The sequence below is a fragment of the Hyperolius riggenbachi genome, chromosome 3 (genome assembly GCF_040937935.1).
Source record: "Hyperolius riggenbachi isolate aHypRig1 chromosome 3, aHypRig1.pri, whole genome shotgun sequence".
Classification (NCBI taxonomy): Eukaryota; Metazoa; Chordata; class Amphibia; order Anura; family Hyperoliidae; genus Hyperolius; species Hyperolius riggenbachi.
The window spans coordinates 374,832,484-374,846,800 of record NC_090648.1 but is presented as its reverse complement, the minus strand read 5'-3'; the positions used below and the strand labels follow the sequence as shown (position 1 = coordinate 374,846,800).

Sequence of the window (14,317 nt, the reverse complement as noted above, 5' to 3'; positions counted from 1 at the left end):
TAATGTGTTCTATTCCCTGACACGCTTTATCTGTATACCTGCTCCCTGTCAGCAGAAAGTACTATAGCCAGAGAAATGGCATTTGGACGAGCTAATAGTAGCATGAACAAAAATGGGTGCGCGCTAAATAGGGGGCGCCGGAGCCGCCCGCTATGGTAACTGTGGCTAACAATAGCTAATAGTAGCCGCTATTAGTAGCCGCAGTTCCCATTGAGGGTGGCCCCTGCGCATGCTATTTAGCAGCCGACCATCTTTTGTTTGGGGGGAGGGGTGTTAAGGTTAGGTGGGGGGTTATTAGTTGCTCGGGGGAGAGTTATTAGCTGCTCGGAGGGAGGGTTATTAGTTGCTTTAGGGGAGGATTATTAGCTGCTCAGAGGGAGGGTTATTAGTTGCTTTAGGGGAGGGTTATTAGTTGCCCAGGGGAGGGAGGGTTATTAGTTGCCCAGGGAGGAGGTTTACTGGGTGCTTGAAGGGAGGGTTATTAGTTGCCCGGGGAGGGAGGGTTATTAGTTGCTCAGAGGAAGGATTATTAGTTGCCCGGAGGAGGGTTATTAGTTGCCCGGAGGAGGGTTATTAGTTGCCCGGGGGAGGATTATTAGTTGCCCGGGGGAGGGTTATTAGTTGCCCGGGGAAGGATTATTAGTTGCCCGGGGGAGGGTTATTAGTTGCTTGAAAAGAGTGTTATTAGTTGCCCGGGGAGGGTTATTTGTTATCCGGGGGAGGGAGGGTTATAAGTTGCACGGAGAGAGGGTTATTAGTTGCCGGGGAGGGTTATTAGTTGCCTGGGGGTTATTAGTTGCAAAGAGAGGGTTATTAGATGCCTGGGGAGAGAGCGTTATTTGTTGCCCAGGGGGGAGGGATCGTTATTAGTTGCTTGGAGGGAGGATTATTAGTTGCTTGAAAAGAGGGTTATTAGTTGCTCAGAGGGAAGGTTAGGTTAGTTGGGGAGCGAAGGTTATTAGTTGCTCAGAGGGAGGGTTATTGGTTGCTTGGTAGGAAGGTTATTAGTTGCTGGGGGGGGGGGGGGAGGGTTATTAGTTGCTCGGACAGAGAATTATTAGTTGCCCAGGGAAAAGGTTATTAGTTGGTTGCCCAGGGAGGGTTTATTGCCTGGGGGGTTATTAGTTGCTCAGCAGGGAGGGTTATTAGTTGCCCACCAGGAGAGGGTTTTTTGTAAGAGTAGGGAGAGGTTAGGTCATAGTGAAATATCAGCAAATATTTCCGATATTCCTCACTATATCAATGAGGTTGTAGAATATCAGTAAATTTACTGATATTCTACTACCGCTATAAAATGTTCCCAACAACAAAATTAGCGCGCTGTGTTTTAAAATGTATGCATAGTATTAACGCATTGTGATAAGGTTTGCAATGATGGATCTCATGCTTCATTTAATAGGTGTACTTAGTGTGTTAAGAGCCTCAGAAGGAGCGCATCGTACCCAAAAAGGCCGTAAGGCACACTTGTGCCCAGCAGCTATTGCAGTCACATCCAACCCTAGGTACGTTTTAAAATAGTGTTTATGTATTATTCGTGCTGAACTGTAGATATCACACTTGCCCTGTCACCATTCAATAAACACCTTCGGCAGTGCCGGGTATACTCTCCTTCTCTTTGTGATTATGAAGCCTATGCCCTCATCCTGAGCACGGAGTAGTGGGCACAGTGTATGTGGCTCTCTACTGGGGCTTCATATTAACATTCCCTAGGACAGATGGTATCTGTGCACAGTGCTTCTGAAGCAAATACAAGTACATCTGGTTAATCATATATCAACTACGGTAAAAACTGCATTGTATTTTTTGTAGTAATTCTACAGCAAATGTATACATGTAAAAAGAAACCAAGACTGATGCAAGTATAGCCACCTTACTGATCAGTGTTAAAGGGCCACCAGGGAAGCTTCAAAGGTCAGAGCGTAAGAACTTTCTCCTGACTCCCTGGGACCTCCCTCCTGACATGCCTATTTGTTTATTATTCTTGAAGGTTTATTTCTAGAAATTATTGTCATGCAGTTTTCACTGACAGTGGCCTCTGACTCTGTGTTTTATATTCTATATTCTGCGTATACTGATCAGGTTTACTTCAGGGCCTCTATAAATGATGTGTTTTTAGACAACCATTAAAGATTTCAGTATATAAGAAACAAAATTATCTGAATATTCACAGCAGCACAGAGGATTCCAGGGAGCTTTCAGTTTTGGTGAAATTCTTTAACTTGTTCAAAGTGTGTTGTTCTGCCAGGAGTTATCTTCTTGAGTTGAATGGATAAGAAAGAAATAAGAGGAAGATAAAAATATAGAAGTATACAGGAGGGATTTAACCCATAAAGTACAGAGACAAGCATCCCACAGGCATTAGATGGCAGCCAAATGTGTCTACTGTGGGCCTCCAAGTAGGAAGTGAGACTTCTTGGCGCACGGCGTGTGCCGCATAGCACCTGAATTGGGCGCCCCTTTAGCCACAATGCTATAATGCGCAGCCTACGCAGCTGTAATTTGGGGTTCCATTGATTCCGGACCCCGAATGACCTCTCCCTCCGAGTTGCTATGTTTCAGAGGGGGAATAGTAATTGACTTCGCCCGGAATTGCTTTGGCAGCAGGGTGAGCTGTCATTTGGCTTAACCGGCACAAAAAGTGACCACGTGGCAAACTGCCATGTACGCCCATGTAGGAGGACCTCCCTGGTCTTAGGAAAGGAAAGCAATTGGGTTGACAAACTCCAGTTTGGTGTATCCATTGTCAATATGAATCAGACAGGGAAAGACTGGAGAAGCCCATATATATGCAATATACACAGCTGCACAAATCAGGAAAGTCATACATGTATGGAAATCTGTTCTAGAGATAATGACAAAATAGAGAGCTGCGTGTTAGGATATTTTTTCCCCTTATCCTACTTAGGATCTATATAGCATAATAATGAGATGAAGTAGAAGGGGTGGATAATGATCTGAGGGCAATAAACCTGTTAAATACAAGTTTAAATAAAGTTATCATAAGACTTTATAGCTCTTCCCTATCCATTCCCTACAGTATTCCACAGCTCTAAGAACCATATCAGACGTTTACGCAGATAAAACTAGTGACAGGTGTTTTTTAAAATAAAGAGTATTAGTCTCAAGAGATACCAATTGGAACTGTATGATCTAGTAAGAACTTGCAAGGAGCATGATCATCCAACACTAAGGTAGAGAATATACCCTGACCACATAAAAAGTATCAAGTATGACAGCCATAACTAATATGTGATGGGTATGTATTTAACTATGTATTTGTTTTTATCTAGATTAATATTACATGTGTAACACCACAAGCAAATGACAGCTTAGTTGAATGAGTGAAAGGAATACCACAGAACAGTGCTTACCTGATCAAGAGGTAACATTAATATCAAGGCCAAAGAATAAAGGCAAGAGAGAAGAACAGGAATAGAAAGAGAAACTGCAGAGGAAGAGAAAAAGGAAAGTATTTAGACTGGAATAGAAAAGACTGCATGTTAAAGAAAAACTTAACTTACAAAGATACAGTATTTCACATATAATACTGTTACAGAGACACTAAAGGGGAAAAAATGATATGATTTGTATGTGTAGTGCAACAAAGAAATAAAACATTAGTAGCAGTTATATGAGCCTAATATTGCTTCCAGTACAGGAGGAGTTAAGAAACTCCAGTTGTTATCTATGCAAAAGAGCCATTGAGCTCCATGACTTTCAAAGTTGCAGAGAGCTCTGTTTTCTGAAGCTTGTTATCTCAAATGCCAGTCACTGTATTTTCTTTTTCTCTCCAGTGGACAGTTAAAAAGTTCACTTGCCTGCTCTGTAAAATCAATTAGAATGCTGAGTAGTGTGTAAACTGCAAATATTAGAGAATGATGCAATGTTATAAAAAAAACACTATAAAATTGAAAATAAAAATGAGAATATTTTCTTTGCTACTAATGTTCTAGTAATTATCCGTACTACACAACCAATTCCTTATATAATATTTTTTTTTCCACTTCAGTAACTCTTTAAATGCAACTCTTAACTGATATAACGATTAATGCTGAAGATAACCGATACACAATTCTGCCTCTTCAAGTTTGATGCTTAGGTATAGAAACGAATTTGCCTCTACCTCTGTGGCTATTTGTGGCTACTTTTATTTAAAAGTCACATTGACATACTAACTACTTACTGGACAAAAAACATGGACCACAACTGACCCTTTCTTTTTACAGGTCACAGAATATAAGTGAACGTCTTCCTCAAATTCTGTCTTGAATATTTTTCACCCTTGTCTAAGCCTTAGCATTAAACCAAGTGACGTCACTCCGATCTTTTCTGCTTCTTGACACACAATTCAATTACTCTTCAAATGCTGCATCTCTGCCAGTAGTTAAAATGCAAAAGGGTTTAGCATCCCCTAAGCTGTCTATCTAGTTGGCTCGCCAACCAAGTTTATCCAGTAACTGTGTGACCGCTGAGAAATGACACAAAGAACGTGTGAATTGCCTGTTTAACTGGCTGCGATTGTAAGTCATAGCTTGAAAAAAACAACATTTCTTCTTTGTGCTGTACAAGACCTCTAACTGCATAATATTTTTTTATGTAGATAACCAATCCTATCCAGCATTTGTATTACAGCTCACATGATATAAACAAACTAAATGACCACTTAGAGTAGTATAATCGCTGGCTGTAATTGATGATTCTATCCAGTCATAGCTGACAACAAAATTGCAATAAGGAAGAACACGGGTTCTGGACACTGCGGCCAGAGCATCCATATAAAATCTAGGCTCAAGTGAATGACCAGTATAGTTTTGTATTGGGTGTTTTATCTATGTTTCCTCCAGTAACAGTGGAGACCTTTCTATGCTGTATTGCCTGTTTAGCTACAGCTAGGTGGCTCTAGACTAGAGAACCCTCCTCCTGATTGTGGATATACTTCCACTTTTACTGCTCACTGGAGCCCATCATTTTAGGTGTTCAGGCAACCCCTACCCTTTCATTGACACGGAGTATGATTGAAGCCAGTACCCGTCAGGAAACAAACCTGCACAGAGACACAAGTATCCTCTACAGTTCCTTTTGACTGCTTTGGATATTGTAATCTCCCAAAGTGAATTCTGTTTACCATAGCTTTACAGATACATTCTTCCTTCACATTGTCTTATATACTTTATGCTTCATTTGTACAGCTTCTTCCCTATTGGTATTTGGTTTACCTCTCCTGTGAAGGATGGCTTCATAGACACTATAAGGACTGGTTCACATTGGGGCAATTCTTCAGCGCTTTGCTGATCACCGGCGATCAGCAAAGCGCTGCTACAATGTATCCCTGTAGATACAATCACACTGCAGCGGTTGTGACTTCGATCAATCAAGTATGCGCTGCATGCAGCGTTTGGGGGCGATTGCTCTGTGATTCTCGTTCTTTTGAACAGGAATCACAAGCGCAAATCACGCTGAATCGAGAGATTTTGCCCGCAAATCATGATCGTGGAGCCGAATGCGATCGTGGGCAGAGCGCCTAGTGTGAACTGTCCCTAAGGACCTATTTGTAGAGCAACAGAGAACCACCACTTTAATTGGTGCCATGTCCACTGTTGAACATTACAATGGTGTGCAATATAAACCCCTGCCCATTTGTAAAAGGGCCATATTTTTATTGTAATAAGATCACAGCTCTTCCTGCTCACCCTGCTGAGTTGCTTTGGTCACATGTTTAAAACACCATGTGACCTGTCCACACAGTAAGTGAGAAGAAAAATGTAATCATCTTCTCACTGAAAAAGAATGGCTTTGAAAGGAAGTCTTAGATACTTCAAAGGTGGGGCTTGCACTTGTCTCCAGCTGAACTGGAATAACTACCACCAGTAAAGATATGATTAAGCACTACCAACAGGGGCGCCTTTACCTACTGACCACCCAGGCAGCGGCCTGGAGCGGCTTTGATGGGGAAGGCGCAATAAATTACTGTCAGTCCAAGGGGAAATAAAAATTCCTGTCCTGAAAGACCGTTGTAAGGGACTGGAGAGAAAAAGATTTCCTTCTGTTTTAAGAAGGCAAATTACACCAAGCTTTGCTTTTTTAGTAAGAGGGCATTTGGTTCCTTTTATCCCCCTATACATTCCTAGTAGCTTGGGTCACCCTGAGCTGCTTGGTTAATCTGCTCTTTTCACAAATAGCCTTCTGCTAAGTCACTAAAGAATCATTCAGAGTTCAGAATTATAGATACTCCCTAAGAAGAAGGTGTCTGGCTTATAGCTGTTCTCTGCCCCTCCACAGAGGAGACAGCGACAGCGCCCTACCCCCAAATGTTACTGAGTCTGCAGAGGGAGTGAGACAAACAAACAAACAAACAAACAGTAAACTCTGCAGACAGCTGTGTGCTCTGCTAGAATGTCTGCATGTCTAGATGTCAGGAGGATCGCCATGACTAGCTAGGTAGGATCATCTGATCCTCTCCCCTACACAGCCTGCACTTCTCCCTGAATTCAACAGGACAGTGTTTGAAGTGTGTAATGGACACAGTGGGGGTTGCAGGTTTTGTCTTTCATTGTGCGTGAGTGAATAGGAGGGCAGCATCTAAAGCTCAAACAATGATAATGGACATGTAAGCAATGTGTGTAATTACATCCATCACTACTTATAATTGAAGATGGCATAATAATGTATTTCCATTAATGCTGTCTGTTTGCCCTCTCTCTAATGCTATGTACCACCTCACGATTTTTCCAACGATTTTCCCGATGTTCATCAATTTTTTTTTTTGGGCGACAAGTAGTCATTTACACGATGTCGTGACATCGCTTAGCGTTGTGTGGTGAAAAGTGACCGTCACTGAGGATCAAGAAAAGTACTGAGGTCGCTTGACTTCTCGTTCGCGCCCGTCCTGTAATGTCACGTGACATCTCACATACCCGTTGGCAGGAAGATGAATCGCTGGACGCCTGTCATGAGGGGACACCTCGCTGGATCCATCTTCCTGTGTTGTTGCAGTCACTGTGGTGAGTGTGGAGCTTAACTTTGCTTGCCCTCACCCTCTGCTCATGCTCCCTCTCCCACTGTCTCTCTGACCAAACAACTGCTACTTGGGGAACAATGTGCACAACTATGTACACTAGTCTGAGCACTCTTCAGGGGAGCCAGTAGCATTTGGAACTATTATTGTGTATTTATGTAGCACTGACATCTTCAGCACGTTACAGAGTACATAGTCATGTCACTGACTGCTCACTGGAGCTTACAATTTCATCCCTACCATAGTCAAACTGTAATGTCCGACCATATTATTATCATGTATTTATATAGCACTGACATCTTCTGCAGTACTTTATATAGCACTGACATCTTCTGCAGTACTTTACAGAGTACATAGTCATGTCACTGACTGTCCTCAGAGGAGCTCACAATCTAATCCTACCATAGTCATAGTCTAATGTCCTACCATATTATTATTATTATGTATTTATATAGCACTGACATCTTCTGCAGCACTTTACAGAGTACATAGTCATGTCACTGACTGTCCTCAGAAGAGCTCACAATCTAATCCCTACCACAGTTATAGTCTAATATTTTCAATATAGGATTGTTTTGGGGTAAACCAGTTGACTTATTAGTATGTTTTTTAGGATGCAGGAAATGTCTGAAGTGTCTGAAGACAGAAACTCCATGCAGATTTTGCCCTGGCCAATGTTCAAGCCTAGGACTCAGCACTAAAATGCAGTAGTGGTACCCACTGAGCCTCTATTCTACTCATAGATAGCTCATCCATGTCATCAATTCTGACCCTCTACTACCCTTCCTTCCTCCATTCTACTTCTCTTCTCTTGTATCACTTACACTACAAACACACTGTGCTTATCTCCAGAATGGATTATGAATCAAACTATTAGCCCCAGTGCACACCAAAACCGCTAGCAGATCCTCAAAACGCTAGCGGTTTTTGGAGCAGATTTCAGAACGATTCTAGGCATGTTTAGAGACATTTTCTAAACATGCCGAGTGTTTTTGTGAAGCAGATTACAAATATTGTTACAGTAAAAGCTGTTACTGAACAGCTTCTGTAACAAATACGCCTGGAAAACTGCTCTGATCTAGCGTTTTTCAGAGCAGTTTGCATTTTTCCTATACTTTATATTGAGGCAGAATCGCTTCTGCAAACCGCAAATGTGCAGCAGGAGGCACGTTTGCGGTTTGCTAAAAACCTCAAACCGCTGGTGTGCACCATCCCATTGAAATACATTAGCCAAGCGTTTTCACAGACAAATGCGGTTGGCGGATCGCTGCTAAAACCGCTCGGTGTGCACTGGGCCTTAAACCACCTTACCATATCAGCCCTTCAATGTCATGATATACCCACTCTAGTCCTACCCTAACAGGTGGTAACATATCTGCATATCTCATAATGTTTGTGAAAAATTATTTTGAAAGTAAGAATGTCTTGCTTGATAATCCAATCTTGCAATGTGACTGCCATTGGAACTTGTAGTGTGGATGCTGTATTTATTTGAGGTGCATACTGGCAGCATGTGCTGTATGGCATACAATGCTGATCATCCACAAGGCAAACTTAGGCAGCTGCCTAGGGTCTAGAGAGAGTTTAGGGGCCTGGTGGTTGCTAGTCCCCACCAAATCTAACTAAATAAGCCAGGTGACCATCAGTGGAGGGCAAAGTGTTATCTTGCCTAGGGCCCCATTTCATAGTTATCCCTCTCTGATGGCTTATATCATGTGTGAAGTGTTCTATAATGTATATGATTTTTGTTTTATTTTTTATGGGGGGGGGGGGGGGAGGGGGGCGCGCCACAGGATTTCTTGCCTGGAGTGACAAGAAGGCTAGAGGCGCCCCTGACTACCAACATGCCCAACAGTTTGCCTGGCATTTTTATTATGTTCATATTAAAGTTGAATTGGTTTTCAAAGTGTATATTAATAGTACACACAACTGTAGCAAAGAGAAAACAAAAAGTATGAATATATGGATTAAACATCTGATTCCCCCAGAGGATCTTCCAACCCTAGTCCACGCCTTCATCACATCACGGCTGGACTTCTGCAATGCCCTTTATATATGAAGGACCTGCTGAAGCTGCACCACACCTCTCACAACCTCAGATCAGCAAGTTCTATAAACTTGGTCACTCCCAGAGTGCACCTCAAAAAATCTGGAGATAGAGCCTTCTGTCATGCTGCCCCTACTCTTTGGAGCTCCCTGCCACACCCAGTAAAGACAGCACCATCCCTGGAGCTATTCAAATCCAGACTGAAAAGCCACCTGTTCAGCCTGGCATTTCCAGACTTATAAAATTCTTCCTCTGTACCACGATGGTCGGAGCAATGCTTATGCGCTTTGAGTCCCATGGGAGAAAAGCGCTTTACAAATGTTATTTGTTGTTGTTGTTTTAAAGTTGAATTTCCATGAACTAACTCACATTTTGTGTTTGCGATCCTGTGTGTTCATTGAAGAGATTGCACATATTTCTTCTTGCAACATCTTCCAAGAATCAGTACAGGGGATATTCGTATGCAACACTGAGGCCACATGACTAGGACCTCTTGTACTCGTGGTCAACTATCTAGACTAAAATGTAACTTTTATTTGGTCATAAGCGTAACAACATCAAAGTGTATACTGACACCGTGTAACGAAAATTCCTAGACGCCGGACGGATTGCGGAAATATGGTCGCATCCGTTCCGGCATGCGGACTTTCCAATGCGGAATGCAGAAAAATGTCCGCATCCGCGCCGGGCGCACTGCGCCAAACTCACCGGCGTGCTGCACATCAGGGCTCTGCCATCTTGCCTCTAGGGGGTGCACGCGCGCATCAGGCACGCCTTTATACCCTTAGGAAGCGTGTCAGCTGACCTAGAGGGCAGCTGACGATTTTTGCCTGCCCTGATTGGTTGCTGCTTGGGGTGGAGACTTCTCTCCCAGGCAGTATATAAGGAAGTGCTTTGCAGTCACACTTCGTCTGTGTTTGCGATACCCTGTGTCAGCACTCAGACCTAGTCAGCCTTGTATCTGATATTGTGTTAGATATTGGTTTATCACCAATATATACACATATTATTACTGTTTGATTTATCGTGTATGATTCTGTGCCTGTCTTGACTACTCTTCTGCTTCCTGATTCTGTACTTCGCCAGCCCGTACCGTTATCGACTATTGGCTTGGTTTCCGACTATTCTCTCACGTTTCTGTACTGCTGCCGCCTGATCTGTTGCCGAACCTCATTTTGTCTGACCTTTCTCCCCTCAGTGGAACGTCTCCCACTGTAGGGTTCTATCAGAGGCTTGCCTCTTTGAGACAACTGCCACTAGCAAACCCTTGCTGCTAAAGGCCTCCACTCCTCCACTCCGTCCTTTGGAGGATCTCACACACGGGGTTCCCATTCAGAGGTAACCACACCTCTGAGGAATTACGGTGTGGTGGATTTTTCCACAGACTGGAATTTACGCTGTATATTATTGTTGTCTGCTGTTCCAGCTTGCTGGAGGTTGTATCTCTGTGCCCTATAGAGATACTCTATTGTACCAAGCACCCTCTTGCATACGATTGTATCGTGTCACGCTATACTTTATTATTGGCGATTCTGCAGATCACCATATAATCAGGTATAGAGTCTGTATTATTGGTGATACTGCAGATCACCAATAATCAGAATATCTGTGCTTGCTGACACCAATCGTTACACACTGGCTGCTAAAGTAAATAAAAAGTGAAATACAAGTGGTTCTTTTCTGATCCCCCCACTCTTTGTGCCCGTAAGAGGCTTCAAACACAGGATAGGGTGTTGCCAGCCCTTGTTCTCACCAATTAAAGGGATACTTAAACCAGGAATAAAAAATCATTTTTACTTACCTGGGGCTTCTACCAGCCCCCTGCAGCGTTCCTCCCAGTCAATTATGGAGCCTCACAGTCAATTATGGAGCCTCCGGTCCCCCGCCGTCAACTAGTTTCGTTTTTTGCCTACAAGCCAGACCTGGAGATGGCGGGCTTTCTGCGCAGGCCTGGCCATGCGTATCATTCACGTTACCGTCCGCAGTGGCATCCTGTGCAGGATGCTTTTGTGGACAGGAACACAATGAAGGATACGTGTGGCCAGGCCTGTCAGCGAAACTGAAACTAGCGGCGGACCAGAGGCTTCGTGACTGACTATGAGGGCACGCCACAGCTGCAGGGGGCTGGTAGAAGCCCCAGGTAATATATATATTTTTTTTAATCCTGGCTTAAGTAGTGTACTGGAGATGTGTATTCAGTGGTACCCTTTTTTTGTCAGCACAACCCCAAAAACAGGTGATGTAGAAAGGTGGAGGTGTCCAGGGATATACAGTATATGTCGGTTTAATAGAAAATAAAAAATGATATAAAACGAGGTATCTTCCCTCTCCAGATGACACAACCCAGACAAAAAGAAGGGTTTATATCAAGTAAGGTTTATTCAAGCACCGTTATACAAAGACAACGCGGTTCACGTGTTTCTTTGTCTACTTCCTCATTTTTATGGGCGCCCACCCTTTACATTGCTCTGCCCAAGACCCCACCACATAGATAGGCATTAAGATAGTATGGAAAGACATGTAAGTACAGGTGGTTCTCTATATTACAGTGAAGTATCTAGACTCTACATGTTTCACCCTTCATCGGGCTTCATCGGGTGGACATTCAGTGATAATGTATGAAAAGCTAGCTAAGAACAGCTGAGGAAAAATAAATAGATCATGATTAAACCAGCCGAAAAGCTCTAAACTCTAACTGTAATGAGTTTTAATGGATCGTGCATTGTCTGTTACAAGTCTATGTGCACTTTGCCCTCCCCAGTATTTATGCAGTGTTTTAGGCCCACCTCATTTTATTTTGCCCACCTGTTTTGGGTGTCGTGGAGACGAACACAGATAGCACTGAATACACTCCTTTTAAATTAGTGTGCAACAAGGCCTAACACCCTATCCTGAGTTTGAAGCCTCATACAGGCACAATGAGAGGGGGGATCAGCAAAGAACCCCTTGTATTACACTTATTTACTTTGGCAGCCAACACTGACGGTATACATTTTTATGTTCTTACGCTTTTTTTTTTACTAATAAGTTTTATTCAATATTGTACATACAACCATACACATGTACATAAAACATTGTACAATTGGCCCACAACCCACCCCCACCACCCTTTCCCTCACGGTCCATCCTGTCAAGAGAACTAACTAGTAGGTCTAGATAGCAAGCATTAGAAGAAACAACACACCGCCTCATAATCTGCACCATGATCATAACCATGAAGGTACTCTACCCATGGGATGATGCTCTTACGCTTTTAATGACCCAATGAAAGTTACATTTTAGTCTAGACCAGGGGTAGGGAACCTATGGCTCGGGAGCCAGATGTGGCTCTTTTGATGGCTGCATCTGGCTCACAGACAAATCAGTAGGAGTTGATTCACTAAGCTACACTGCTCAAGTAGCGCAGCTTAGTGTGGCAGTGCAAGTAAAACTGCTGTAGCATGCACTGATAACTTACTTGCACTACCCCAAAACTAACAGCTGCTCCAATTGCCCCACTCTGGGCCCTGTCAGGTCCAGTGACTTTGTAGAATGAGATCCCCGCACTTTGATTGGCCCAATAGGCTGCCTGTCACTTGATGATGTTGCTGAAACCCAAGAGAAGCTGAAGACGTGTCTGACACTTCCGCTGCCCGGCGGACCAACTGTATACACATCACCATGGCAACAGGGACCTGAGCCCTACTGTCCGTTTGAAACCTATTGTATGCTCTCATGGAATTACATTTTAAAATATGTGGCGTTTATGGCTCTCTCAGACAAAAAGGTTTCTGACCCCTGGTCTAGACATATTTCATCTAGTCAGTGGCACACATACACAACATACAATCTCTCCAGCAGGGACACAGGCAGCAATAAAACCTTGCAAAGGCTGTAACCTTTCCCTACACCGCTAAAGTAAAGAAATTAGCATGATCTGACTGCTGGGATCTCTTTTTTTTCTATTGCAAATACTCAAATAAATCAGCACACTTAGCTCTCTAGCAAACCGTGGAGGCAAAAAAGGAGAATTAGGAAAAGAGTTCTGCATGTGAAGTGATTAAAATGAGTTTCTTTAACTGTGAAGTCTCATCAAGCTATACTTACAGTAAAAATAACAGTCCACTGGATACTATTGGAAATATTTAGTCTCCTAGGCTATTGTGCCTTTGAAACTACAGGATTTTTGTTGCCTGTTAAATTTAGAGAGGCCAGGGAATTGTATTATCCAATATTTTTTAATATGATTTATGGCTTTGTGTAACCCTTTGTAACCCAAACATGATGTATTAAACATTACATTTGTTTCTCATTGTAAGTGCTTTAATCATAACCACAGATTCCCCCTAGGAGAACAAAAGTCGTATTTCTAGTATAAAACCTATTATGTTTTACAACCAACCTTTTCCTCTAAGTCTTTAATCTGTCTCTTCTGAATATCAGTTTTATCCTCCAGATCCCGTATCCTCTGAAATGAAGGATGAATTAATGAGTTACTGACCTCTGCAAGTCCTAAATAGAAGAAATCTGACAGATTATTTAATCACATGTTCTATAAGAAAGGGTCACATACAAACCTATACTGTACACATGATTATATAAAGCCAGTATTTCAAACCTACAGTTTTTCAGTCCTGTAACCTGAAATTTCAAAAGGAAAACTAAAGGCAGATTAATGAAAAAAAAAAGCTGCTAAGCATAAATCAGTCACAACAGTAACCTTATTTAAACCCTCATTTTTGAAAAGGTCTCTTTTTAAAGTTATTGTCCAGAGGGATATTCGCAAACTTGCTAAGTGCAGTAATAATTGAGCTGGGAATTACTTTTGTTTGAAGTCAAGAATTGTTGTCAGGGCAGTTTCTAGGCTAAATTGCACCCAATGCAAGGGTGTAAAAATTGGGCCCCCCTACCCGAGCCTATACTACGTCCCCAGTATAGATGTCCAGGCATGGGTGCCCCCAGTATAGGTAGCCAGGCATAGGTGCCCCCAGTATAGGTAGCCAGACATGGGTTCCCCCAGTATAGGTAGCCAGCTATAAGTGCTACCAGTATAGGTAGCCAGCTATAGGTGCCCCCAGTATAGGTAGCTAAGCATAGGTGCCCCAGTATAGGTAGCCAGCTATAGGTGCCCCCAGTATAGGTAGCCAGCTATAGGTGCCCCCAGTATAGGTAGCTAAGCATAGGTGCCCCAGTATAGGTAGCCAGCTATAGGTGCCCCCAGTATAGGTAGCCAGCTATAGGTGCCCCAGTATAGGTCGCTAAGCATAGGTGCCCCA

At 42.9% G+C, this 14,317-nt stretch overlaps 1 protein-coding gene across 5 annotated transcripts in view; it reads right to left on the bottom strand.

Annotated features, from left to right (window-relative positions):
- The window catches only part of JAKMIP2 (janus kinase and microtubule interacting protein 2), a 241,904-nt gene that overhangs the window by 7,285 nt on the left and 220,302 nt on the right, over window positions 1–14,317 (bottom strand). For 3 of the 5 annotated variants that reach the window (XM_068277184.1, XM_068277182.1, XM_068277186.1), the window contains 2 exons: window positions 13,444–13,509; window positions 3,372–3,445 (listed from right to left, as the gene is read on the bottom strand). In XM_068277184.1, coding sequence (XP_068133285.1) covers window positions 3,395–3,445; window positions 13,444–13,509 — 117 coding nt within the window. In that variant the 3' untranslated portion in view covers window positions 3,372–3,394. Of the gene's footprint in view, window positions 1–2,149; window positions 2,256–3,371; window positions 3,446–13,443; window positions 13,510–14,317 lie in introns of those variants that run through there. The other 2 variants (XM_068277183.1, XM_068277185.1) reach the window with 2 other exon arrangements.